This window comes from Glycine soja, chromosome 16, assembly GCF_004193775.1.
Source record: "Glycine soja cultivar W05 chromosome 16, ASM419377v2, whole genome shotgun sequence".
In the NCBI taxonomy this organism is placed as follows: Eukaryota; Viridiplantae; Streptophyta; class Magnoliopsida; order Fabales; family Fabaceae; genus Glycine; species Glycine soja.
Window position 1 is genome coordinate 18,626,244 of NC_041017.1, and position 25,937 is coordinate 18,652,180.

The following is a 25,937-nucleotide window of genomic DNA, read 5'->3' on the forward strand; positions in this document are numbered from 1 at the left end:
TGATTTTGCTTGTCAGCAACCAAAGTATTTGAATGAAGGTGTAATAAGATGTCCTTGTAAGTTATGTAAAAATGCAAAGCATTTAACCCCAAGAAGTAAATGTTCACATTATTAAAAAAGGGTTTACACCCAGATATTGGTTTTGGACATCCCATGGAGAGAAACTTCCTCATATTAATAATGATGTTGAAGTGCATTCAGTGTCACCAAGGTGTAAAAATACATTAGAGTTGTCTGTTGCTGTTACAATGTTAAACATGTCACAGGCTTGCTTCAATGACCGGCCTCGAACCCGATCTCAAACTCGACCTCGAACTCAATTCACTCAATCCCAACCTCCTCCTCAACTCACTCAATCTCAACCTCAAACCCACCCTCAAACCCGATCTCGAACTCAACCTCGACCTACTCAACCTTCACCTTAATCTCAATCTCATACCACCCAATCTACTCAATCTCAACCTCAACCTCAACCTCCCCCTCTACCTCAATCACAATCTCATACCACCCAATCTCATCATTTTTTTTGTTTTGTTTTGTTTTTTTTTTTTTGCATAGTTTTGATCAACATAAGTTGGTAATTGGGACAATTGCTTCAATCATACGTATTAACTTGGAGGAGGCAAAACCATCATGGAAGAAGTTATCTATAGGTCAAAGGGATTCATGGTTTAATATATTTGAAGAAATCAAATTACAATGTTTGATTAAAAATATTCAATTTTTTATATTATTTTTAAAAATGTGTGTAATGTAATAATTTTTTTCCCATTTTGGTCAAAACCAACGTAGTCAAAGTTTACATGGCCACCTCAGTATAAGGACATGGTGCGGCACAACTTTGAGAAAAGGGGTTCAGCTAAAATGACTCAATTAATGCAAGATGTTCGAAAAAATTTAAATGAAAAACCAACTTGGATGGAAGATGATGTGTGGGCACAATTGAAGGCACATTGGGAATCCTCAAGTTTCAAAAATAAATCTGAAATAAATAAAAGAAATCGTAAGTCTATGGACGGTGCGTCTCTTCACACTGGTGGATCAATTCCTCATCGTTTGCATTGGAAAAGAATGGTATCATTCATTTACTATTATATTTTAGTATTGGCTAAGTTTATTTCAACATTTATTACAGAAGGAGGAAAAAGGGACAGATCCATCATTGGCTGAGTTTTATTTTCGTACTCATCGAAGAAAAAAGGATCAAAGTTGGTTGGGTCCTCATGCAGAATCTGCATATGTAAGTTTTATACTAATGAATGCATTTGAGACTTATTTTATGTTTATTTTAATTATAATCTCAACTAATATACTGCAAATATTGGCATATGTCAATGTTGTAATTTGTCGTTGTTGTTTAGAAATTAAATGTTTGCCCGAGTAAGGTGCACCAACCAAAAGATTAATAATAAGGCATGCAATACCCTTTGTCCAGTAGCATCCTATTAAAATTAGAAAAAGTATTAGAAATAAATTGGTGACTGCACAAAAGATAAAATAAAGTCAACATTAATCACAATAAGATGTTTCACACAGCAGAAACTTACCAGGTCTGAAAAGCCAAAAATTTAAATCATAGTCATAACTCCCACTCTATTCATAGTATATGTATTTATCCGAATAGTATTGTGAAATTATGAGTTGTGCAAGATTATAAAGTACTACATGTATCCTGAGAAGAAGTTACAAGTTCCAGATGCACATAAATCAACCAATTTAATCATAAAGCTAAGTGGAAATGAAATGACAAAAGAAAGAGATTGCTAAAATGAAAATGCAAAGAGGTTTATGTCATGCATAGAAATAGCAAAACTTAAATTAAAAAGACTGACAGAGCATTTACAATTGTATTGTTGATTCATGTAAAAGAGTCTTTACTAATTTTCACAGCCAAATGAAAATAAAATACCTTATTGTGCAAATCAGTTTCTTCTTTATTCCATGCCAGGAGTGACAAGCAGCGAACCAGCCCAGCAAGAGCATCCTTTAGTTTTCCTTTGTCCTATAAATAGTACTGGTTCCTCACTAGAATATCCTCATAATTCTGAAAAATCTGTTAACATGCAACCAAGATAAGTGAATTCTAAGCATCAAATACAAAAATACAACTACAATAACGGGAGAGATATAGAACTCATTTTCAGCAACAATCGAAGAATAAAAGCATGCAGACAAAGAATATAATAACGTGCTAGGAAATAGATAAAGAAAATGAAGGCACAGAAACCAATCAAGAAAAACCATGGGAAATAGAAATGCAATGAATTGCAGTGTATTTTGCCAACAGAACTAAGAAATAAATTGCTGCAATAATTTAAGCAAATTTCCCAAATTCATCAGACAAATATTCAAACGGTATTAATAATTAAAAACAATACTCTATTGACCGTATAGGAATTCAGAATAACAACATATCAGAAATAAGAATATTTAAAATAACAAGGAAATTGCACCTCAAGTAAATTTTAAGCTATTGTTATATCTGGTTAAACACTACACAAAATTCTATAAAAAATCCAAAGACATATTGAAGCATTAGCTTATTTTCTCTTCCTATTGTTAGGCAACATTTCAGTACAGAAAATACCATAAAATTCAAAGATCACTAGCATGAAACTGTATAACAAAGGTGTTGACATTGTGTCAATAAATTATTAAAAGCTTCATCCGTAGAGGTGGAAGTAAAATCCAATTACAAGAGCATCAGAGAAGTTTAAAGAGCTCACAACTACTGCTATTGCATGAGCAAATAACCTTCACCCCACCCCCACCCCCCAAAATCACCATAGAACAAAGAGTTGCATCTTAAAACAAAATATGATTTGAAGGAGCAATCCTAACATGTCGGCAAAAGAAATTTTAAATATGGCAGATAATATCACCTTTTCTGCATAAGATGGTGAAAAGGAAGGAGGATAAAACTCAAGAATGAGGTCTAAAAAATCAAATGCCATCATCCGAACATCAACCACCAAATGAGTCATTGCATTAAAAATGTAAGGCATCAATAAAGAAACGATCAGCTCTTGATTGTCCTACAAAATATAGGGAGAACCAAGTAACATAATAAGGCAATTGAAGTGTTACAAATCAATCCTTACTGTAATGATATATAATCATATAAAGATTACAGGGTGCATGAGGAAAAAAAAATTGGATCCTCGATCAGAATTCAAAAACAATGAGGATAGCAATCAGCTTCAGAGAGTTATAGAGTATTACAATCAAAACATCTTAATGCATCATAGATCAATAACCAGAGACAATATAACAAATCATAAATCATGAGAAAAAACCATTATTTACTTTTTCACAAGAGAAAAAAATATTCAATATCAATGTTCCAAGCCAACACCATATTACACCTTTCCTTGTTAAGGCTCCCCTAAAGTGCGTACCAAGGGTTTATCAAGCATAAAATTTTAGTGGATAACTATCAAAATGCATTTTTTTTTGTGAACCCGGGGTATCCCTTAACCGGAAGCCAATGAATAATCCCTCAAGGTATCAAATATTGTCAAACTAATTTTAGACTAATCAGAAATTAATAATCGCTGACTGAAATCCTTTACAAATGCTATATATTTCAGTTTCTAACAGATGAATTTTTCTCTGCAAAATATTTGTCGTAAGCCAACAAGAAGTTAGAATGGCTCAACATTTGGGTGTATCAGTGGTTTAGGGAGTAGGATGAAAATATTGCACTTTTTAGCTGGAGTGAGGTTAATTTGGTGGGAGCATGATTCCATAACCTTTAACCATAAATTTCTTCTACCCCACCATTCCTGGGCATTTTGGGCTTTTGCTGATAAGACTTTTAAAGATTCTTCTAGTTCTGGACTTCCAGTATGTACTAGGCTGCTCTTTTGAGTTGATGTGCATTATCATTATTTTTCGTTATCTATAGTGTCCTATCCAACCTTAGGAAAAATCTTAATCTTCCTGCTGTTTTTTTCTTTGTTCTACGTGAACTCTATTATCAAAAAAGGAGAAAAAAAGCTGCAGCCTAGAATATTTTATCCATCCAAACAATAATGGTGTATCATCCCATTGTATTAGAAAAGTGATTTAAGTAAACAGAATGGAAAGTACCTCTTTACAGCAAGGTAAAATCACTACTTTAAAAAGATCATATAATGATTTTCGAACCACTTTATCATCATCACCAATGCGCTCACGAAGTTTTTCTACAGCAGCATATTTTTGCAACTTCTGTTCAGCTGGATATCTGGTGAATAAATCCTTAATACCAATCAATGCATCTGTAATTTAAAGGGTGGAAAAGAAAGAGTATTAAATATGAGGATTACCAAATTTAAATGAAAATTTGAATGCTTAACTGGATTAAATAACGCAATGACATTAATCTGTGACATTACAATTCAAAAAGAATATAAGAGTATATTAGGAAGAGAAACCAAGCCAAGACATTAAATCAATCAAGACATGCCATTAGATTAACTTTCATAAGATCCAAATAATATAATTAATGGCTACTTAATTTTATTTTTGACAGATTTGGAAATAATGACTAATATTGACACAATGTCCATGGTACTGATTTTTTGGCTTCAAGCTTAAACTCGAACCAACTTGAGCTATCATTCCTCAAAAATTTAAAAGTAAACCAGAACCAAGGTTTTGGCTTGGTGTTTCAGCTCCAAACCAAGGTTCATTGTTATTTGAATTCATAAAAAAGTTCCATTAATTATATGAACACAAAATACATTACAATTGTAATAAATAGCTAGAATTATCTACGTAATTCAATCAGTCACATTCCCTCCACATGATCACATGTTAGTAGAAAGTGCACTAGTATAAACAGGCCTCTAACTTTTAAGGTTAATAGCTTAATAAGTTAATCTCTATTGAAGATTTTATCGGTTTAAAACATACAGAATTTGTTCTATAGTTCTGTAGAGGATTAATGACACTAATAAGTACATTTAAAGGCAATTAGATAATTACAATATATTATAAAAAATAAATATACCTCTATGAACTTTTGGATTGTGATGAGATGTTTGCTGGAGAAGTTCTTTTAAAGTCAAACCTTTCTTGTTTACAGCCAAACCTGCCTTCTCTGCCGCAAGACTCTGTTCCGGAAGAACAATTGCTGTTGAAGACATGTTCGCTAACTTATTTCATGACATTAAAGTCATTTGTAAATAAAAGTTGTAAAACAATTAAAAAGAAATTCCATTTGTTGGGTTGTAAGAGAGAGATAGGGAGGGAGGAAAAGAGAGATTCTATACTATATAAGTATTAACAGCAGAAGCAGATGGACATTCTTAAACTTCAGACAATATATAAATATATTTTAATTTGACAGGATAGTGTAGAATTTTATTTTATGTTATTTTTTGTGAAAACTTTGAAGTATGGCAAAAGAAAACAGCTCAGATTGTTATTTGCATCAACAAAATCAAACAAGTTATTAAGTTAATACAAGTACAACAAATTTCACCGTGTCTTGCACTTTTCTTTGCTAACACAAAAATGGTAGTAGATTATTAGGGTGTGCAAAAGAAGCAATTAAACTTAACCAATCCATAACCCAACGCAAACCACATTCCAAAAATCCATAGAATGTAAACCGATTTTCAAACCAAACCGGTTTATTACTTCTTAACAAATGGTTCGGTTAATCAGTTTCAAAACCATTTTTTTACAAACTTCATATATATATAACTAATTTTACATCAGTTCAAAACTGGTTTTAGAATAACGTTTGGTTCAAAAACTGGTTTTGAACCAAATCCAGTTTTCTCCATAAACCGATTTGGCCAAAAAACCAAACCAGATATTTAAAAAAGAAAAAAGCGATACGGTTTCAAAATTCAATCCATATATCTAGTTTTAATTTGGATAACCATGCACACCCATTGGTAGACGAACATGTGATGAACAGAACCTATTTTAATTTTGGAGCAGAAGGGGTACCTTTAGATTTAATTTCAGTATCTGTTGTATTCTTTGGTGGTGGCAGTTTCCTCCCAACCTTTCGCCTTATTTTCTGAAAATTTTGAACAAGTGACCCATGTTAAAAAGCTACAAAATACTCATAAACAGAATTTTACACATGCAGAAATGCATATTGTAGAAAATAAAAAATTTGGGAATAAATCAAACCAATCATGGGTAGTAAAACCGTTGTCTAGCTTTTTCTTCCACTACATCCAGTTTTCCTTTCCTATGAGCTCATGTATATTTGTAGCCTTCTATAGGGATTTTGTGAAGATTACAATTAGAAATAGCTTCCCTGAAACCTTGGATGAGACAATTGGGGTGATCATAGTTCCCAATTTTGTCATCTCGAGAGAGGAGATCATTGAAATCTCCTAAAATGCACCAAGGTATAAAAGAAAGACTTGCAATGTGACGAAGGAGGTCCCAAGAGTTCCTTTTGTCGTATCTCTCAAGGTAGCCATAGAATATTATGAAGCACCATATAGGATCTTCAACAGCATGAACTTCTTAATGCAGAAATTTTGCAATTTACAGTTAAAAGGACGCTTCCAGAAAATTGCCAAGTCATCGCTCTTTCCATTTGGATATACTGCAAAACAACATCAAAACCAATTTGACATTCTATTTCTTTGATATGTTGAGAACTAACAAGTGTTTCACATAAGAAAATAACATCCGACTGGTGGAAACGAATAAAGTCACGTAAAATTAGAATTGCACTCAGGTTGGCAATTTTAGCTTAAGAAACTCATGGATCCTGACAAACTCATTTGCCAAGGCCCGCCATTAAAAAAGGAATTTGGTCATCTAAGGGATTTTTGGTTTTAGTGTTTGGCTTGGGGTAAGAGTTTGGAATAGGGATTAAGGTGGGGTTTGGGTTGTGTTTCAGGCTTAGTGTAGGGTTAGGGTTTTGGGTAGAGCAAGGTTGTGTTTAGGGTTTGGTGTAGGGTTCTGGATAGTGGATGAGGCAGAAACACTTGAGTTCGCATCTTCGTTGGCCAATCTACATTTCTTATCTCCAATGATTAATTCTACTGCATTATTTTCGTCCAGGATCATGGCGTCATTATTTGGCTGAGTTTGAGAATTGATTGCTAATGATTCCTGTATTATTATTTGAGCTATATGATTTGAATGTTTAACACTAACAATATATTGTATCCCATTTTGTACAATCTCATCATAAGCATTGAATGTTTTTGTCCCCCTACAATTAATGGTCTTCTCCTTCCTTGCCGCATGGTCAGCCATTGAAGCAACAACAAAGCTTGAACCTCCAACATGCATGTTCTCCGTCAAGTATTATGATCCACCACCAGTACCATTGTCATGGATATCAACCCCAAGATTACGCCCCTAATATCTGTCACCTGTATCAGTTTTCATGGTCAGAAGCTTTTCGCCAAACTCATCAATATGACCAAGTAATATGCGGACATAGCAAAATGTTCCCAGATGCTCAAAGATTGAGCATTTGTAGTTTAATATTTTTCTATTCTTCTTAGCTCAATTGGAATCTCTTTGAGCCTTATTTTATCACCTTAACTTAGTTTTGATCTTAGGCAAATGATTGAGCTTAATTGAGAATTGTAGCTAATTTTTAGATTTTGTGCTTACTTTACCTATCTGCCTTATGCAAGGACTATAGGATACTAAAAAACTCCAAATGGAGTGTGTGAGTAGTCCCTGAAATGCTAAGAAAAGATATTCAATTTTCTCAAAAATAAGCTTTGGTCAATTCTGCCATTTCGAGGGTCAAATTGAGCTTGGAAGTCAAAATCTCTGCACATGAATAATTGGGTTGTGAGTTTGGACTTTGTTTTGTGTAATTATTTTAATTAGGGAGATTAGATGTGCCTAACAAAGGACCATCCCTTATTTTTGAGTAGTCACACTATATATTAGTGGAAGTTAGTTAGTTAGTTATTTCATTTTGTAAAAAACAGAATTAGTTACTTGTTGTGCAAGCTTTAGGATCAAATTTTTTTCTCTCTTTTTCTCTCAACCGTTCTTCATTCTTCTTCCTCTTTTCACTTCTGTTCTTCCAATTTCTTGCACAAAATTTCGTGCCTTTTCCATTGGTGATGATCATGGAAGGCTAAACACTTAATCAATCAAAGGATCCACTCCAAGCAAGGCTAAATTTGAGTTTTTGTTTAGTATTTCTAATCTTTCTGAATGTTCATCTTTTTCTTCAATCCTATTTTTGATTTTCATGAGTATGATTATGCTTAGGATTATAAATGGATTAGGTTATCGATTCATTTCCTAATTTCGAAATTTAATCAGAGATTGTTTGGATGATCTTCCAACCTAATTTGCGATCTCTAACAATTTAGGGATTGATTCGATTGAACTATCTCTAATGTATTTGACTGAACTTTCACACTCTGAACATCATTCGTAGTAACTGTGATAATTCAATTTGCATTGGTTTGGTGAATTGGAATGATGTTATTAAACTTGATTTGTATTATGTTTTTGTTCTGTTTTGTTTCTTCATCTCTGTTTTCATGTTTTCGCATTCCTTCATAGTCGCCTAGAAACTCTTCGATGAAACCCCCCCCCCCCTTGCTGTTTATAAGTGAATGAACGTACAAACCAAATTGAATCATATCTCTGAGTCAACGTAGGCTAATCTTGTACTGTAGAATTTCCTAGTTTTATTTGATTTTGGAATGATTCAATAGTCATTATCAAAATTGGCATTGTTGTTGGGGATATGATTCATTGTGTGCCACCCTTGATTCACTCATAATTGGCATTAGTATAGTAGCATAGGTTTGCATTTGTCTATTGGAAAAAGAAAAAGAATAATACACATTTGTGCGTGTTTTGCATTCCATAGTAGGTTCTGCTTTTTGTGCATTCTGCATTATCATTCTTCACTAATTGTTAGACATATTGCATTGGTCTTGTTAATGTTGTTATATAGAATAAGTGTTAGCAGCACAACATAGTAGTAGTAAAATAGAGGAGTAGTAGAGTGAAACATAGCAGTAGTGTAGAGGATAATGTTGTGCTTAGTGTAGTGCATTGTGTGTTGAAAAAGTGAACTGTCTTGTAGAGTTTGGTTATGCAACTGGTGTCCAAAGTTTATCCCCTTTTTTGAGAAACATTGGCTAATTCTGCCACTAAATGAGTTTTAGAGATAGGGGAAAATTGGTCATTTCACATGCTACTATCTCAAAATGGGAAAAAATAGAAAACATTCATACATCAAGGTTGATGTGAACCTGAGTAGGAGCGGATCGTTTGATACAGGCTACGGAGATTTGGATGACGCCACTTCTAGTGAAGGAAGATAAGTCAGGATAGACGCCACAAGGATTACCTTGATAAGTCTGAGATTGGTTCAACAAGGAACTCAGAGAGAAACTCTCACCAAATTTTATCAAAGGCCAAAAGTCTTTTTCTTTATTGAAAATAAAAACCAATACTTATAGTGTATCTGAACAAAAAGATAAAAATAGACATGGGCCTTCTAAACAGTTTGGGCCAAAATTACAATAAATAAAAATTATAACTAAAAACATATTTAACTTGGGCCTTTAAATTAGTTTGGGCCTTCAGCAACAATTAATAGTCTTGATAGTGTCTCTGCCTCTGGGCCTTCATCCTTCTCCACTTGGGCCTTCATCCTTCTCCACTCGGGGGCTTTATCCTTCTCCACTTGGGCCTTCGTCCTTCTCCACTTGGGCCTTTAGCCTATATTTGGCCAGTTTCAGGATTCTTATCAAAGGTGCTCTATAAAGGACAAACACAGGCTTTGGGGGTCATTTTTGCCAAATTCATTTTCATGATTTTTAAAAATCACCAAAAAAATACAAAAAATCAAAAATGATTTTGAAACATTTACTGTGGTGTTTTGAAATTTTTTAAAATTTTTTTGGGGGGCAGTTTTCCATTTTTGTAGCATTTCAGAATATACTATGAATAATATTCTGTGTAGGGTTAGTTGTCTGTTATTTTTTGCTGTCCTATCACTAATGAGCTTATCTATGCATGACTAGGTCCAAATTAGGTAACTTGCATCCATATGATCCTGAGATAGATAGGACATTTCATAGGTTGAGTAGAAGTAATAGGAGTAGAAGGGTAGTTGTGTATGATAGTGTAGTTGTGCATGATAGAGTAGTTTTGGATAGTAGTGTAGTGCATACTGAATTCCTTGCTGAATCTATTTCTTATTTTGTTTTTTAGCATGTTTTTATTGCTTCTAATTCTAAAAAATATAGTGTTGATATAATGGTTGATAACAATTGAACTCTCAAGGAATTGGCTACGCTAGATGTTGTGTATCAACCTTGGTGTATTCAATATCCTGAGACTGAGATTAGTTATGAGCTAAAGTCTGGATTAATCCATTTTCTGCCAAAGTTTCATGGTCTTGTAGGTGAAGATCCACACAAGCATCTAAAGGAGTTTCATGTAGTGCGTTCCACCGTGCAACCACATGACATTCGTGAAGATTATGTGAAGATGAAGACATTTCCATTCTCTTTGGATGATGTGGCTAAGGACTGGTTGTACCTTCAACCAGATATTATCAACACTAGGAAATATATGAAGAGAAGATCCTTAGAGAAATTTTTCCCTGCATCCAGAACAACATCCATTCGACAAGAAATTTGTGGCATAAGGCAGCAACCTAGAGAGACACTATATGATTATTGGGAGAGATTCAACAAGTTGCGTGCTACCTGTCCTCACCATCAAATTAGTGAGCAATTTTTGATCCAGTATTTTTATGAAGGGTTGATGTTAATGGACAGAAGTATGATTAATGCAACCAGTGGAAGCACTTTAATGGACAAAACTTTTATTGCTGCTAGACAATTGATTTCCAACATGGCAGCAAATAACCAACAATTTGGTACTAGAGTTGCTGAACCATCCAAAGTTTTTGCAAGTCAAGTTTTTGTTTCTATGGTTGCTGATAATCAGAGGATGGAGAATAAACTTATAGAGTTGACATCCCTTGTGAGGTAACTAGCCATTGGTCAACAACAGAATGTGATGGCAGCCAATCAACCAAGGTTGTGTGGTATATGTTGTGCTCTTGATCATCCAATGAATGCATGTTCCACACTCCACGAAACAGAGCAAGTTGTTGATGTTTCTGCCATGCAACCTGGACAACCATTCTGACCTCAACAGCAATAATATAATCCTTAATCCAACACTAATAATCCCAGTTGGAGAGATCATCAAAACTTGAGGTATGGTCTTGGTCCACAACAATAGCAACAAACACAACAACAACAGCCATTCATACAACAACAATTTCAACCCTCTACTAGCAAATACCAAGCTCCTCCTTTTAGACAATAACAACAACAATTCTAGCAATCTGCACCTACACCTGCACAACCTATGTAGAGTAGCAATTCTGGACCTTCTTTGGAGGAGCTAATGAAGCAAATAGCCACTACTAACATTCAGTTTCAACATAATGTGAGTGCCACCATCCAAGACCTGTAGACTTAGATTGGATAGTTAGCTACAACTGTCAACCAGTTGTAGCAACAAGGTTTTGGAAATATTCTCACATAGTCAATTATCAATCCAAAAGGAAATGTGAGTGCTATTACCTTAAGGAGTGGTAGAGAGCTTCCAAAGGCAACAGATGTTGGTGCCAAAATTGATGATAGTGCCAAAACAGATTATGCACCAAAATAGATTCCTCTATCTTTCCTTCTAGATCCATTCCTGCAAAGAAAGTGGATCTTGATTCTAATCTTCTTGATACTTTCAAGAGGGTGGAAGTCAATATTCCCTTCTTGGATGCCATAAAACAAATTTCAAAATATGCAAAGTTCTTAAAGGATTTGTGCACTCATAAGAGGAAGCTAAAGGGAAATGAGCAAGTGAAGTTGGGCAGAAATGTTTCTACACTTATACAGAGCAAAAGTGTTGTTGTCATTCCACAATCCACCTTGCCACATAAGTGCAAAGATCCTGGCACTTTTACTATCCCTTGTACCATTGGAAATTGCACTTTTATAAATTCCATGCTTGACCTTGGAGCCTCAATTAATGTCATGCCCACATCAGTTTACAGATCATTACATCTTGGTGATTTAAAACCCACTGGTGTTGTCATCTATCTAGCCTACTGGAGTGTTGCGATTCCACTTAGAATTATTGAAGAGGTACTGGTGCAAGTTAGGGATCTGATTTTTCCAGCATATTTTTACATTTTGGGTATGGAGAATGAGTCTTCCAGCCATGGGTCCACATTGATCCTAGGGAGACCATTTTTTATGACAGCAACGACCAAAATTGATGTGCATCCAGGAATTCTTTCCATGGAGTTTGGTGATGATGTTGTGTATTTCAACATTTTTTAGGCCATGAGACATCCTGTATAGGAGTATTTTGTTTTCCTTGTAGATATCATTGATGATGTAGTAGATAATGTAGATATTTGTAAAGATTTACTTTAAGATTTTTATGATTTTTAAGGCTTTGATCATGGTTCTTTTGATTGTACCTATGTTGATTCTGATGAGTCTTCTACTGTATGTAGTATTTATGCAAAGATTTCTTTTGTAATTCATTCTAATTGTGATGCAGGTATTGAGCACCTTAAGTATGCCTATTTAGATGGTGCTCACAAGAGTTTTATACTGGTTCGGCAACAACCCGTGCCTACATCCAGTCCCCAAGCGACCTGCGGTCCTTGAGATTTCTTTCAAACCTTGTAAAAATCCTTTTACAAGCAAAGATCCACAACGGATGTACCCTCCCTTGTTCTCTTTGAACAACCTAGTGGATGTACCCTCCATTAGAACTGATCCACAAGAGATGTACCCTCTCTTGTTCTCAGTCAAACCCAAGTAGATGTACCCTCTACTTGTACCACAAAGGATGTACCCTCCAATGTGTTAAGACAAAGATCTCAGACGGTTAAACCTTTGAAACTTTGTGAATGGGGATACAAAAGAATTCTCAGGCGGTTAGTCCTTTGATATCTTTTGTATATGGGAAACGGAAGAATCAAAAGAATTCTCAGACTGTGTCTTATTGAATTCTTTGACAAGGGAGAAGGGAGACACAAAAGAATTCAGGTGGTTAGTCCTTTGTTCTTTTGGAAAAGGGAGAAGAGAGACACAAAAAGAATTCAGGCGGTTAGTCCTTGGCGAATTCTTTTTGGCAAAGGGAGAAGGGAATGAAAAAGATGAATAGCACAGTTTTCAAGGTTTGGAAAACCAGAAAACTTTTGGCAAAGGAAGAAGAAGAAGAAGTATCAAAGGTTTCTCAAAAGTGGTTCTCAAGAAATTGTTACAAAAGTTGTTGTTTGCAAATCAAAGCTTTGCTTTTATAGACTCTTCAAATCTAGTCAAGAAAACTGTTAGAAGAGTTATAACCTTTAGAAAAACCTTAAAAACCATTTGGAAAAGATATAACTTTCAGAAAAGCTTGAAACCAATTGGAAGAGTTACATCTTTTGATTTTGTTCAGAAACTATCACTGGTAATCGATTACCAAATAAGTGTAATCAATTACACAAAGCTTTTATGTGAAAGGATGTGACTCTTCACAATTCAATTTGAATTTCAACGTTCAAAGACACTGGTAATCGATTACCAAAACATTGTAATTGATTACAACATTTTGAAAATAATTGGAACGTTGTAAATTCACTTTGAAATCTTTTTGAAAAACCATTTTTGCTATTGGTAATCGATTACCAGAGAGTAAAAACTCTTTGGTAAACAGATTTTGAGAAAAACCCATGTGCTACTCAGTTTTTGAAAAACTTTTTCATACTTATCTTGATTAAGTCTTCTCTTGATTCTTGAAGCTTGAAATCAAATTTCCTCTTGAACCTTGAAATGTTCTTGATTCAAACTTGAACATCTTGAACTTATTCTTTGATTCTGAAGATCATCATCTTTGTTATCATGAAGTGTTCTTGACCTTTGAGCAATTTGTCATCACTTTTGTTATCATCAAAACTTCTTTGAATCAATCTTGATTCATCATGAAGCTTGATTCTACAAATAAATCCTTCCATATGCATGCATCAAATACTCTTGGATGATGATTCCAAGCCTGTAAGAAAGCCCCAGAGGAGATTGAATCCCAACATTCTTGATGTGGTGAAGAAAGAGGTTAAGAAGCCACTAGCTGCAGTGATCATTTATCCCATTTCAAATAGCACTTGGGTTTCACCTGTCCAAGTGGTCCCTAAGAAGTCGAGCATCACGATTGTGAAGAACCAAGATAATGAGTTGATCCTGACTAGAGTGGCCAATAGTTGGCGAGTTTGCATTGATTATAGGAGACTGAACCAGGAAACTCGCAAGGATCCCTTCCCTCTCCCATTTTTAATCAGGTTCTAGAGAGGTTGCAAGTAAATCATACTATTGATTTCCTGATGGTTTTTCAGGTTACATGCAGATTCATATTGCACCAAAGGACCAATACAGGACCACATTCACCTATCCATTCGGCACATTTTCCTACAACATGATGCCTTTTGGCCAATGTAATGCTCCTGGAACCTTCAAAAGGTGCATGGAGAGTATCTTGTTTGATTTATTAGAGAGTTGCAGGTGTTTATGGATAACTTCACTGTTTATGGTTCCTCTTTTTATGCATGTTTGGATAGCCTCTCTAGAGTTCTTGACTTATGCATTGAGACTAACCTTGTTCTTAACTTTGAAAAATGTCATTTTATGCTCCAAGAAGGTATGGTCTTAGGGAGTTTGGTCTCTAGTAGAGGTATTGAGGTTGATAAGGCTAGGATCAATGTTATTACTTCTCTTCTTTACCCTTCTTCTATGCGGGAAGTATGTTCTTTTCTTTGACATGCATGTTTTTAAAGGAGATTCATCCAAGATTTTATCAAGATTGCCTTGCCATTGTCCAAGCTTTTTTAGAAGGATGTAGATTTTGTGCTTGACCAACCTTGTATAGAGGCATTTGAGGAGCTGAGGAGGAGGCTTACCACCTCTCTCATCATGCAGCCACTAGATTGGGAGCTTCCATTTGAGCTCATGTGTGATGCCTCCAATTATGCACTTAGGGTTGTTTTGTCTCAAAGAGTTGATAGACTATCACATGTCATTGCTTATGCCTCACGCACTCTGGATGCAACCCAAGTCAACTACACCACCACTGAAAATAAGCTTTTAGCTATTGTTTTTGCATTAGATAAATTCAGATCTTATTTGCTTTGCTCCCACATTACTGTCTATATTGACCATCCAGCCTTGAGGTACCTGCTGAAGAAGCCTGATGCTAAACCCAAATTGATTAGGTGGATGCTTCTTCTTCAGGAGTTTGGTATTGAGATCAGAGACAAGAGTGTTGCAGAAAACATGGTGGCTGATCATTTGAGCAGAATTGAGGAACCCGTTGGTGCCCTCCTTATCAGGGATAACGTCCCTGATTAGCATTTGATGCAATTGCATTCATCGTATGTCACACCTTGGTTTGCTGACTGTCATACCCTAATTTCGTCCGGGGACCTTTGCTTGATGACATGCGACCTTTCTTTGGTCCTTGTGAGGTGCTTGGCATCCATCATTAGGCAATTTGTGAAATTCCAGGACATGCCGAAAAACCAAAAAAATATTGATGCACAATCCGTAAGTTTCCGTGACACACCGGAAATCAAATGGAAGCATCGTTGCATAATTAAGTGAGGTTCCGTAACATTCCGTAAGTCAAAAAGGGGATGATTATATAATCCACAAGGTTCCGTAACATTACGGAAAGAAAGCAAGTATCGTTACGAAATTCGTAAGTTTCCGTAACTTTACGAAAAAAGAATCACCAAAAAAACAGCAGAGGGGGTGTACTTAGTAAAAATGGGGGTGCAAATAGCACCCAGGCCCACTTGGGCCCTCCAGAATATTCCTCCAGAAGGCTGTTGCTTCTGGAGGAAGCAACCTGGCTCGCCTGGGCGAGCTGGGCGGCAACCACCTCCCCTATTTTGCTATAAATAGGGGAGGAAGTGAAGAAGAAAAGGGTTCAGCCCCTTAGGCACTTCTCTCTCTTTCGAATTTGCTTGGAAAAATTGTTTCCGTGAAGAAAACCTAAGCCGAGGCGCTTCCGAAACGTTTCCGTAACGTTTTCCGTGAGGAATTTCGCAAAGGTTTCGACCGTTCTTCGACGTTCTTCATTCGTTCTTCATCGTTCTTCGATCTTCAACGGGTAAGTACCTCGAACCAAGCTTTTCGATTCATTCTATGTACCCGTAGTGGTCCACATTGTGTTTCGTGCATTTTTATTCTCGTTTTGTTTACTTTTTATACCCCCTGTTGACGTGCTTAAGCCATTTTACTTAAGTCATTTCTCGCTTAACTTAAAAATAAAATAAATTTCCACCGAACGTTTGAATTGTATTATCCGTTAACTTCGGTTAAAATAAATTCCGACCGTTCGGTCGTGCCGTAACCACGTTGGAAATCAAAAAGAGGTAAAAAATAATATAATAATAATAAAAAAAAACATCTTTTAGTAAAATAAAGCGGAAAATCAATCGGACATTTTCTCTTTGGGATTTCTCATTCTTAATCGAATTGATTAATAACTAAAGTGAAACTAAGGCTAAAATCAACTCGCCTAGTCAAGCTCGTCCATAAAAAATAGGTTTTTGAAGTTTGTCATTTCAATTTCTCACTAAGTAAAATGGATCATTTTTAAGGTCCAACGCCTTAAAATGATCACCACTTAAGTAAAAAAGAATCATTTGATAAGAAAGAACTACGTAGGTCTGATTTTCTCATCTCAAATTGAGGAATACGTAGGAGCAAAGGGAAACACCCTTGTCGACCACAAAAAAGGAAAAATATAAAAAGGATATAAGGACATAAAAGGGAACGTAAAAATCAAAGTCACGTTTGCACATTCGATTAAAGGCTGCCGTCCCTTGGGACGGACGTGTGGGGTGCTAATACCTTCCCCGTGCGTAAATACAACTCCCGAACCTTTCACTTAAAAAATTCGTAGATCACGTCTTTTCCGGTTTTTCCGACGTTTTCCTCAAATAAATGTTGGTGGCGACTCCGCGCGTATTCCTTTCGTGGAACACGCATCCCGCGAGTCACGCGTCGCCCTCCCGCCGAAGGGTAGGTTGCGACAGTTGGCGACTCCACTGGGGAATGTTTTTAGAGAGTTAGGCCATTTAATTTTGTGCAATGTTTTACCGTGACTTACCCCTTTGTTGGTTTCCTTTCATTATGTTCTTGTGTATATAAACTCTTTGTTGCTTTTAGTGCGTTTTAAATGTATGCATGAAGTAAATATTTATTCATTTGATGCACACAAACACCAACACTATTTGCACACACTGTGAGTGAAAAAAGGGCCCTATACCCGGGTTCATGGGAGCATAAGGAGTGGAGGTGAATCTGTGATCATGCTAGGTCTCCGACTTGCTTGATTACAGTGAACCCTCATCTAGAGCTTTTCTCTTTGAAAACCTATTGTTGCTAGTAGTCCCTACTGCTACAATATGTTCTTCAAAAGGGGATGATACCTCTAGAAACCATCAAGAGAGATATAACTACCTTGGGGATTATTGCTAAAAGCCTAGTTAGTTCTCTCCCTTATAGGCCCCTTAAGTAGGGGCACGAAGCAAACACGCTGCGTGCCATTTTTTCACACTGCCATGCATGAGTATCATATACCCTTTTGCTTATGTTCGGTAAATATTGTCATACTGTGCACATTCCCGCATTGTGTCTTTTGCATAGGCATTGCATATGGGTTCTGTCTTGATCCCTACTGTAAACAAACCAACGGAGGGTCCGTGTCGCCTTCTTAAAAACGTGCATTGGGGCATTTCGCTACCCCTAGACGTCATATCTAAGAAGGGGACAAATTCCCCGGACCCCCGCTTTCCTAGATTGCATCTGTGTCATATGCATTCCATCATGCATTCATCCATCCCACCCATGAGATACCGGAGTTTTGATTTGCACCAGCTTTTATCTCACTTTAGTAAGCATGGGAACAAATCAAACCAGTAAGAGGTTCTACCAAGTCAAGGTCAAAAGCCTAGATACCACCAGCATCAAGGAATTAGGGCGGTTGATGGAACCCCTCCAAATGCAAACCTTCCGCAAGACTTACGGAAAGATCTTAGAGTTGACCATAGCAGAGGTGTCCATAGAAGCCATTGTATCACTTACCCAATACTACGACCGGCCTTTGAGGTGCTTCACATTCGGAGACTTCCAATTAGTACCAACCATTGAAGAATTTGAGGAGATTCTAGGATGTCCTCTCGGGGGAAGAAAACCATATCTTTCCTCCGGGTGTCTCCCCTCTTTGAGCAGAATTGCAACTGTGGTCAAGGATTCAGCAAGAGGTTTGGACCGCATAAAACAGACTCGGAACGGCATAGCGGGCCTACCACAGAAGTACCTAGAAGACAAGGCAAGGGGTATGGCCAATCAAGGAGACTGGGTCCCGTTTATGGATGTGTTAGCTTTGCTAATTTTTGGGGTCGTCCTCTTTCCAAACGTGGATGGTTTGGTAGACCTAGCAGCAATCGACGCTTTCCTTGCCTACCACCATAGCAAGGAAAGTCCGGTAGTAGCTGTCTTGGCAGATCTATTTGACACATTTGACCGAAGGTGCGAAAAGAGTAGCGCACGGATCATCTGTTGCTTACCCGCCCTCTGTGTTTGGTTGGTTTCGCACTTGTTCCAACAAGACGCAAGACATCCATGTCCGCTCCTGAGCCATCGCTCGTGTACTGAAAAGGGGAGAATAGATTGGGACCAGCTTTTGGCCGGGATAGGAGGTAGAACAATCAGTTGGTTCCCCCGATGGAAGGAAGGAAAAGAAGGAGTCCTTTTCTCATGTGGAAGATACCCAAACATTCCGCTGGTAGGAACGAGGGGTTGTATTAACTACAATCCCGCGCTCGCTATAAGACAACTAGGGTACCCCATGAGGGGAGCACCGACGGAAGAAAGCATGTCTCCTTTCCTTGTGAGGGATCTCGGCGCACAAAATTCCAAGACTATACAAAGAATCCATAAGGCATGGGAAACCCCGTTAAGGAAAGATCAAGAGCTTAGAGGCATTCGTAATGGCATCATTGGTGGGTACCACGAATGGCTGAAAGTTCATATACGAGGTTTAGATTGGCTCGCCAAGTTAAAAGTCGTCAGCGAAGAGAATTTTGAAGCACCGGAAGAGGACGAAGAAGTCCAAGCTCTCAAAAGCGAGTTAGGAAAGGCAAAACTTGCCAAGGAGAAGTTCAAGTTGGCCGCTACACACGTTCGGAAGGAGTGTGCCGGGTTACGGGAAGAGAATGCAATTACCGCAAGAGCCCTTGAACAAGAGACCAAGAGGGCTCGCAAGGAAGAGTACGGCCGGAACAAATTTCGTGGAGCTCTATGGGGTAGCAATAGTGAACTCAAGTTGCGAAGGGAAGAAAGGGACCAGTCGCGAGCACATAGCATGGTTTTGAAAGAGGAGTTAGTTGCCTGTTCAAGGTCCAAAAGAAGCTTGTCTCAGCGCTTATGCGAGACGGAGACCAACATGCTAGCTATCATCGCCAAGTACCAAGAAGAGTTAGGTCTAGCCGCGGCCCACGAGCATAGGATTGCGGACGAATATGCCCAAGTATACGCGGAAAAAGAGGCTAGAGGAAGGGTGATCGACTCTTTACACCAAGAGGCAACCATGTGGATGGATCGGTTTGCTCTTACCTTGAACGGGAGTCAAGAACTTCCCCGATTGTTAGCCAAGGCCAAAGCGATGGCAGACACCTACTCCGCCCCCGAAGAGATTCACGGGCTTCTCGGCTATTGTCAGCATATGATAGACTTAATGGCCCACATAATTAGAAATCGTTAGGAAACTTGTATGGTCTCTCAGACCTTGACTAGATATGACTTCCTTTTTGAAATAAAATGAGTTGGTCCCATGTTTCTACTCCAAAAAACTTGTGCAAATCAAATCACTCCTACGTTTCATCTCTAGCATGCATTTTCTTTCTTTACCCACTCCTCACGTTTGGTTTTTTAGGGAAAAACACCATAACTAAACACGCCGCAAGGGATCCCTATCGCACCAGATCCAAATCTAGAACGATGGGTGATCAAGAGGAGACGCAGGAACAGATGAAAGCCGACATGTCGGCTCTGAAAGAACAAATGGCCTTCATGATGGAGGCCATGTTAAGTATGAAGCAGCTCATAGAGAAGAACGCGGCCACCGCCGCCGCTGTCAGTTCGGCTGCCGAAGCAGACCCGACTCTCTTGGCAACTACGCACCATCCTCCCTCAAACATAGTAGGACGGGGAAGGGACACACTGGGGCACGATGTCAGCCCTCACCTGGGATACAACCGAGCGGCTTACCCTTATGGATTGCCGCCCAACTATTCACCACCCGTCTTGCAAGAAGATGCGGGCCACATTGCTTCTCCCGTCCATGAAAGAGAGCCTCCTCAGCAGCCCGACGAAGTCCACAAAGACCCTCAAGATTATGCTCGAAGGGATGTCGAGTTCTATCCCCCGATCCCCGAAGGGCCGGCACCAGGCACGTTGCCTCAACCCAACATCGCAGCATCACCAATAGTTTTGTCCACGGAAGGGCCGCCCCCAGCAACTGAAGAAAGGAGGAAGCTCGATCTCCTTGAGGAAAGATTGAGGGCTGTGGAATGATTTGGGGACTATCCGTTCGCAGACATGACGGATCTTTGCTTAGTACCCGATGTTGTTATTCCCCCGAAGTTCAAAGTGCCGGACTTCGACAAGTATAAAGGGACGACTTGTCCCAAAAACCATCTCAAAATGTATTGCCGTAAGATGGGCGCCCACTCTAAAGATGAAAAGCTGTTGATACACTTCTTTCAGGATAGCTTGGCCGGAGCTGCGGTAGTGTGGTACACTAATTTGGAAGCTTCCCGTATCCGTACTTGGAAGGATCTGATTACCGCCTTCCTAAGGCAGTATCAGTACAATTCTGATATGGCTCCTGACCGTACTCAACTGCAGAATATGTTCAAGAAAGAGGGTGAAACCTTTAAAGAATATGCGCAGCGATGGAGGGATTTGGCGGCACAAGTAGCTCCTCCCATGGTTGAGAGAGAGATGATCACCATGATGGTAGACACTCTGCCAGTGTTCTACTATGAGAAGCTAGTAGGTTACATGCCGTCCAGCTTTGCGGATCTGGTGTTTGCCGGGGAAAGAATCGAGGTTGGATTGAAAAGAGGAAAGTTTGATTACGTTTCTTCCACAAACGCGAATGCCAAAAGAATCGGGGCAACAGGGGCAAAAAGGAAGGAGGGAGATGCCCATGCCGTCTCTTCAACACCCGCGTGGGTCAAAACCCAGCAAACACCTCATGGTACCCATCAGTACGCGCAACATCACCCAAGCTTCTCGGCTCATACTGGGAATACCTCTAGTTCAACACCCGTGCAACCTAAGGCACCCACCCAGAGGGAAGCTCCCCAAGTTCCAACTCCGAACACGACTCGACCGGCCGGTAATTCCAACACGACAAGGAACTTCCCTCCGAGGCCATTTCCGGAATTCACCCCACTCCCAATGACGTACGAAGATCTTCTGCCATCCCTCATCGCCAATCATTTGGCCGTGGTAACTCCCGGAAGGGTCCTCGAACCCCCTTTCCCGAAGTGGTATGACCCTAACGCAACTTGCAAGTACCATGGGGGTGTCCCGGGGCATTCCGTCGAAAAATGCTTGGCCCTTAAATACAAGGTCCAACATTTAATGGATGCTGGATGGCTGACTTTCCAAGAGGATCGGCCCAATGTGAGAACCAACCCGCTCGCCAATCATGGAGGGGGAGCAGTTAATGCAGTTGAATCCGATAGGCCGCACAGGTCTAAACCTTTAAGGGATGTGGCAACCCCTAGGAGGTTTATCTTTGAGGCCCTACAAAAAGGAGGTGTGATTCCCCATAGTGGGTGTAAAGAGGATTCTTGTCTGCTACATTCCGGCGAGATGCATGACATGGAGACGTGTTTGGAAGTAGAGGAATTGTTACAGCGGATGATAGATCAAGGTCGACTGGAAGTCGGCATTGAAGGAAAAGAAGAGCAGCATATATGCATGCAATCTACGGAGGGGAGCGGTGTTGCGAAGCCCAAACCCTTGGTGATATACTTCACTAAAAGCGCAGCTTCGCAAAAGCCCGGACACCCCTTAATAGCCAAACCTGTTCCTTTCCCGTACCAAAATAGTCACGCGGTCCCGTGGAGATATACACCTCCGGGGAAGAAGGAAGAAGAAGCCACTGACGTCAGCTCGCTGTCAGCTAAAGTAACAAATATCACGGGACTGAGTGGTGTGACCCGTAGTGGTCGTGTGTTCGCACCTCCGGACCTACCAGTCCAACCCGTCGACGTCAAGGGAAAAGGAAAAGTGGTGGAGGAACAAGATGGCGAAGCACCCCACGTTTCGAATAAAGATATTCCAGCAAAGGGGCCCCCGGAGAAAAAGGATGGTAGAAAGGAGGTGTCGCTAGAGGAAGCCAGCGAGTTCCTTCGGATAATTCAGCAGAGCGAATTCAAGGTTATCGAACAGCTCAACAAAACCCCGGCTAGGGTCTCGCTGTTGGAGTTACTTATGAGCTCCGAGCCTCATCGGGCTCTGCTAGTAAAAGTGCTTAACGAGGCTCACGTGGCCCAAGATATCTCGGTAGAAGGTTTCGGAGGGCTGGTCAACAATATCACTGCCAACAACTATCTTGCCTTCGCCGAAGAAGAAATCCCCGCCGAGGGGAGAGGGCATAATAAGGCTTTACACGTATCAGTCAAGTGTATGGACCATATCGTAGCCAAGGTGCTCATCGATAATGGTTCCAGTTTAAACGTGATGCCTAAGAGCACTTTGGAGAAGTTACCATTCAATGCTTCCCACTTAAAACCAAGTTCAATGGTGGTTCGGGCCTTTGACGGCACTCGCCGAGAGGTTAGGGGAGAGATCGATCTCCCAGTACAAATAGGCCCTCACACCTATCAAGTCACCTTCCAAATAATGGATATTAACCCCCCCTACAGCTGCCTGTTGGGGCGCCTGTGGATCCACTCAGTGGGAGTTGTGCCTTCTACACTCCACCAAAAGCTGAAATTCGTAGTGGAGGGGCACTTGGTCATCGTGTCAGGCGAGGAAGATATCTTGGTAAGCTGCCCATCCTCCATGCCTTATGTGGAAGCCGCAGAAGAATCGTTAGAAACTGCTTTCCAGTCTTTTGAGGTGGTCAGCATTTCCTCCGTGGACTCCCTCTTTGGGCAGCCTTGTCTGTCCGATGCAGCGGTAATGATGGCCCGAGTTATGTTGGGGAACGGTTATGAACCCGGGATGGGTTTAGGCAAAAACAACGGCGGCATAACTAGCCTGATAAATACCCAAGGAAATCGTGGGAAGTATGGTTTAGGCTATAAGCCCACTCAGGCGGACATGAAAAGAAGCATCGCGGGAAGGAAGAACAGTGGTCAAAGCTCGCGTTGGAGACAAGAAAGTGAAGGAAGCCCGCCCTGCCACATAAGTAGAAGCTTTATAAGCGCGGGTCTGGGAGACAAAGGTCAAGCGTTCGCGATATGCGAGGATGATATTCCGAGTACTTTGGATTTGGTACGACCATGCCCTCCTGATTTCCAGCTGGGAAATTGGCGAGTGGAGGAACGCCCCGGCATTTACGCAACGAGCATAATGTAAACCTTTACGGTTTTAAAAGCTCTATAGTTGGGCCTAGGCTTTAGAGTTTTTCCTTTTGTTAAGGCTTTGTGTCTTTTGTTTTTGAATTTATAATACAAGGATCTTTCTTCATCTGTTCCTGGTCTCTACCCATTCTCATTCATTTGCATGTTTACTTCTTTTTCTGAAACGGCAGATCCGATGACGAGTCCCCCGAAGGTACTAATACCTGGGACCCGCCTATCGACTTTGAGCGAGAAATGAATCAAACGGAAGATGAAGGAAATGAGGATGTGGGACTTCCCCCAGAACTAGAAAGAATGGTCGCCCATGAGGACCAAGAAACGGGGCCTCATCAAGAAGAAACAGAGCTAGTAGACTTAGGAATTGGCAGTGGAAAGAGGGAAGTAAAGATAGGTACAGGTATTACCGCACCTATCCGTGAAGAATTAATAATCCTGCTAAAAGACTACCAAGACATCTTTGCTTGGTCATACCAAGATATGCCCGGTTTGAGTTCTGACATTGTACAGCACCGATTACCTCTAAATCCCGAGTGTTCCCCGGTAAAACAGAAACTGAGGAGGATGAAGCCCGAAACATCCTTGAAGATAAAAGAAGAAGTGAAGAAGCAATTTGACGCTGGATTTCTGGCCGTCGCTCGGTATCCAGAATGGGTTGCCAACATCGTACCAGTTCCTAAAAAAGATGGGAAAGTACGAATGTGTGTAGATTATCGGGACCTGAATCGGGCCAGTCCCAAGGACAATTTTCCTTTACCACACATCGATATCCTCGTAGATAACACGGCCAATTTCGCTTTATTTTCTTTCATGGACGGTTTCTCTGGTTACAATCAGATAAAGATGGCGCCCGAGGATATGGAAAAGACTACTTTCGTCACCCTGTGGGGAACGTTCTGTTACAAGGTGATGTCCTTTGGACTTAAGAATGCCGGGGCAACTTATCAACGGGCCATGGTAGCTTTGTTCCATGATATGATGCATCAAGAGATCGAGGTCTACGTGGACGACATAATTGCTAAATCTAAATCCGAGGAAGAACACCTTGTCAACCTGCGGAAATTGTTCGAAAGGCTTAAGAAATATCAATTAAGGTTGAACCCCGCTAAGTGTACCTTCGGGGTCAAATCAGGGAAATTGCTTGGTTTCATTGTAAGCCAGAAAGGGATAGAGGTAGATCCCGAAAAAGTGAAGGCTATCCTTGAGATGCCAGAACCCCGTACAGAGAGGCAAGTCCGAGGTTTCCTGGGGCGCTTGAATTATATTGCCAGATTCATATCGCAGCTCACCGCCATTTGTGAGCCGTTGTTTAAACTCTTGCGCAAAAACCAAACTGATCGGTGGAATGAGGATTGCCAAGAGGCTTTTGGAAGGATCAAAAAGTTCCTAATGAATCCTCCCGTGCTTATGCCACCAATACCTGGAAGGCCTCTCATTTTGTACATGACAATCTTGGACGAGTCAATGGGGTGTATGCTGGGGCAACATGACGAATCCGGGAAGAAAGAGCGCGCTGTTTACTACCTAAGTAAGAAGTTCACGACCTGTGAGATGAATTACTCCTTGCTCGAAAGAACGTGTTGTGCTTTAGTATGGGCATCCCATCGCCTAAGGCAGTACATGCTGAGCCATACTACCTGGTTGATATCCAAAATGGACTCGGTTAAGTACATCTTTGAAAAGCCAGCTCTCACAGGACGAATCGCCCGGTGGCAAGTCTTGCTATCTGAGTTTGATATAGTCTACGTCACCCAACAGGCGATAAAAGGAAGCGCTTTGGCAGATTATTTGGCTCAACAGCCTCTTAACGACTACCAGCCCATGCATCCGGAATTCCCGGATGAGGACATCATGGCCTTGTTCGAGGAAAAGTTGGACGAAGATCGGGACAAATGGACTGTATGGTTTGACGGAGCGTCAAACATTCTAGGTCATGGCGTTGGGGCAGTGTTGGTCTCTCCGGACAATCAATGTGTACCTTTCACAGCCAGGCTAGGATTCGACTGCACCAACAACATGGCCGAATATGAAGCATGTGCCCTAGCCGTCCAGGCAGCAATTGACTCCAATGTCAAACTACTCAAGGTGTACGACGACTCAGCGTTGGTAATCCATCAGCTGAGAGGGGAATGGGAAACTAGAGATCCCAAGCTGATACCCTACAAAGCCTATATCAAGGAATTGGCTAAGACTTTCGATGAGATCTCCTTCCATCATGTTCCCCGCGAGGAAAATCAAATGGCGGATGCACTTGCTACGTTGGCGTCTATGTTCCAGCTAACACCGCACG

The 25,937-nt window shown here is 40.0% G+C and overlaps 1 protein-coding gene across 1 annotated transcript; it reads right to left on the reverse strand.

Moving 5' to 3' along the window:
* Positions 1 to 1,942: 1,942 nt before the first annotated feature.
* Positions 1,943 to 4,676, reverse strand: LOC114389820. Its single transcript, XM_028350548.1, has 4 exons — positions 4,667 to 4,676; positions 4,093 to 4,262; positions 2,883 to 3,035; positions 1,943 to 2,053 (listed from the first exon to the last, which is right to left on the reverse strand). The coding sequence occupies exons 1-4, from the start codon at positions 4,674 to 4,676 to the stop codon at positions 2,003 to 2,005; spliced, it is 384 nt and encodes a 127-aa protein (XP_028206349.1). The 3' UTR covers positions 1,943 to 2,002.
* Between the last annotated feature and the right edge of the window lie 21,261 nt (positions 4,677 to 25,937).

What these genes read in the sequence shown, in the direction of transcription:
- LOC114389820 (XM_028350548.1), bottom strand. An exon ending in TTTTACCTTGCTGTAAAGAG is followed by an intron (nt 3,036 to 4,092) that starts GTACTTTCCATT and finishes TATATTTTGTAG; the next exon opens with GACAATCAAGAGCTGATCGT. An exon ending in CACCATCTTATGCAGAAAAG is followed by an intron (nt 2,054 to 2,882) that starts GTGATATTATCT and finishes GCATGTTAACAG; the next exon opens with ATTTTTCAGAATTATGAGGA.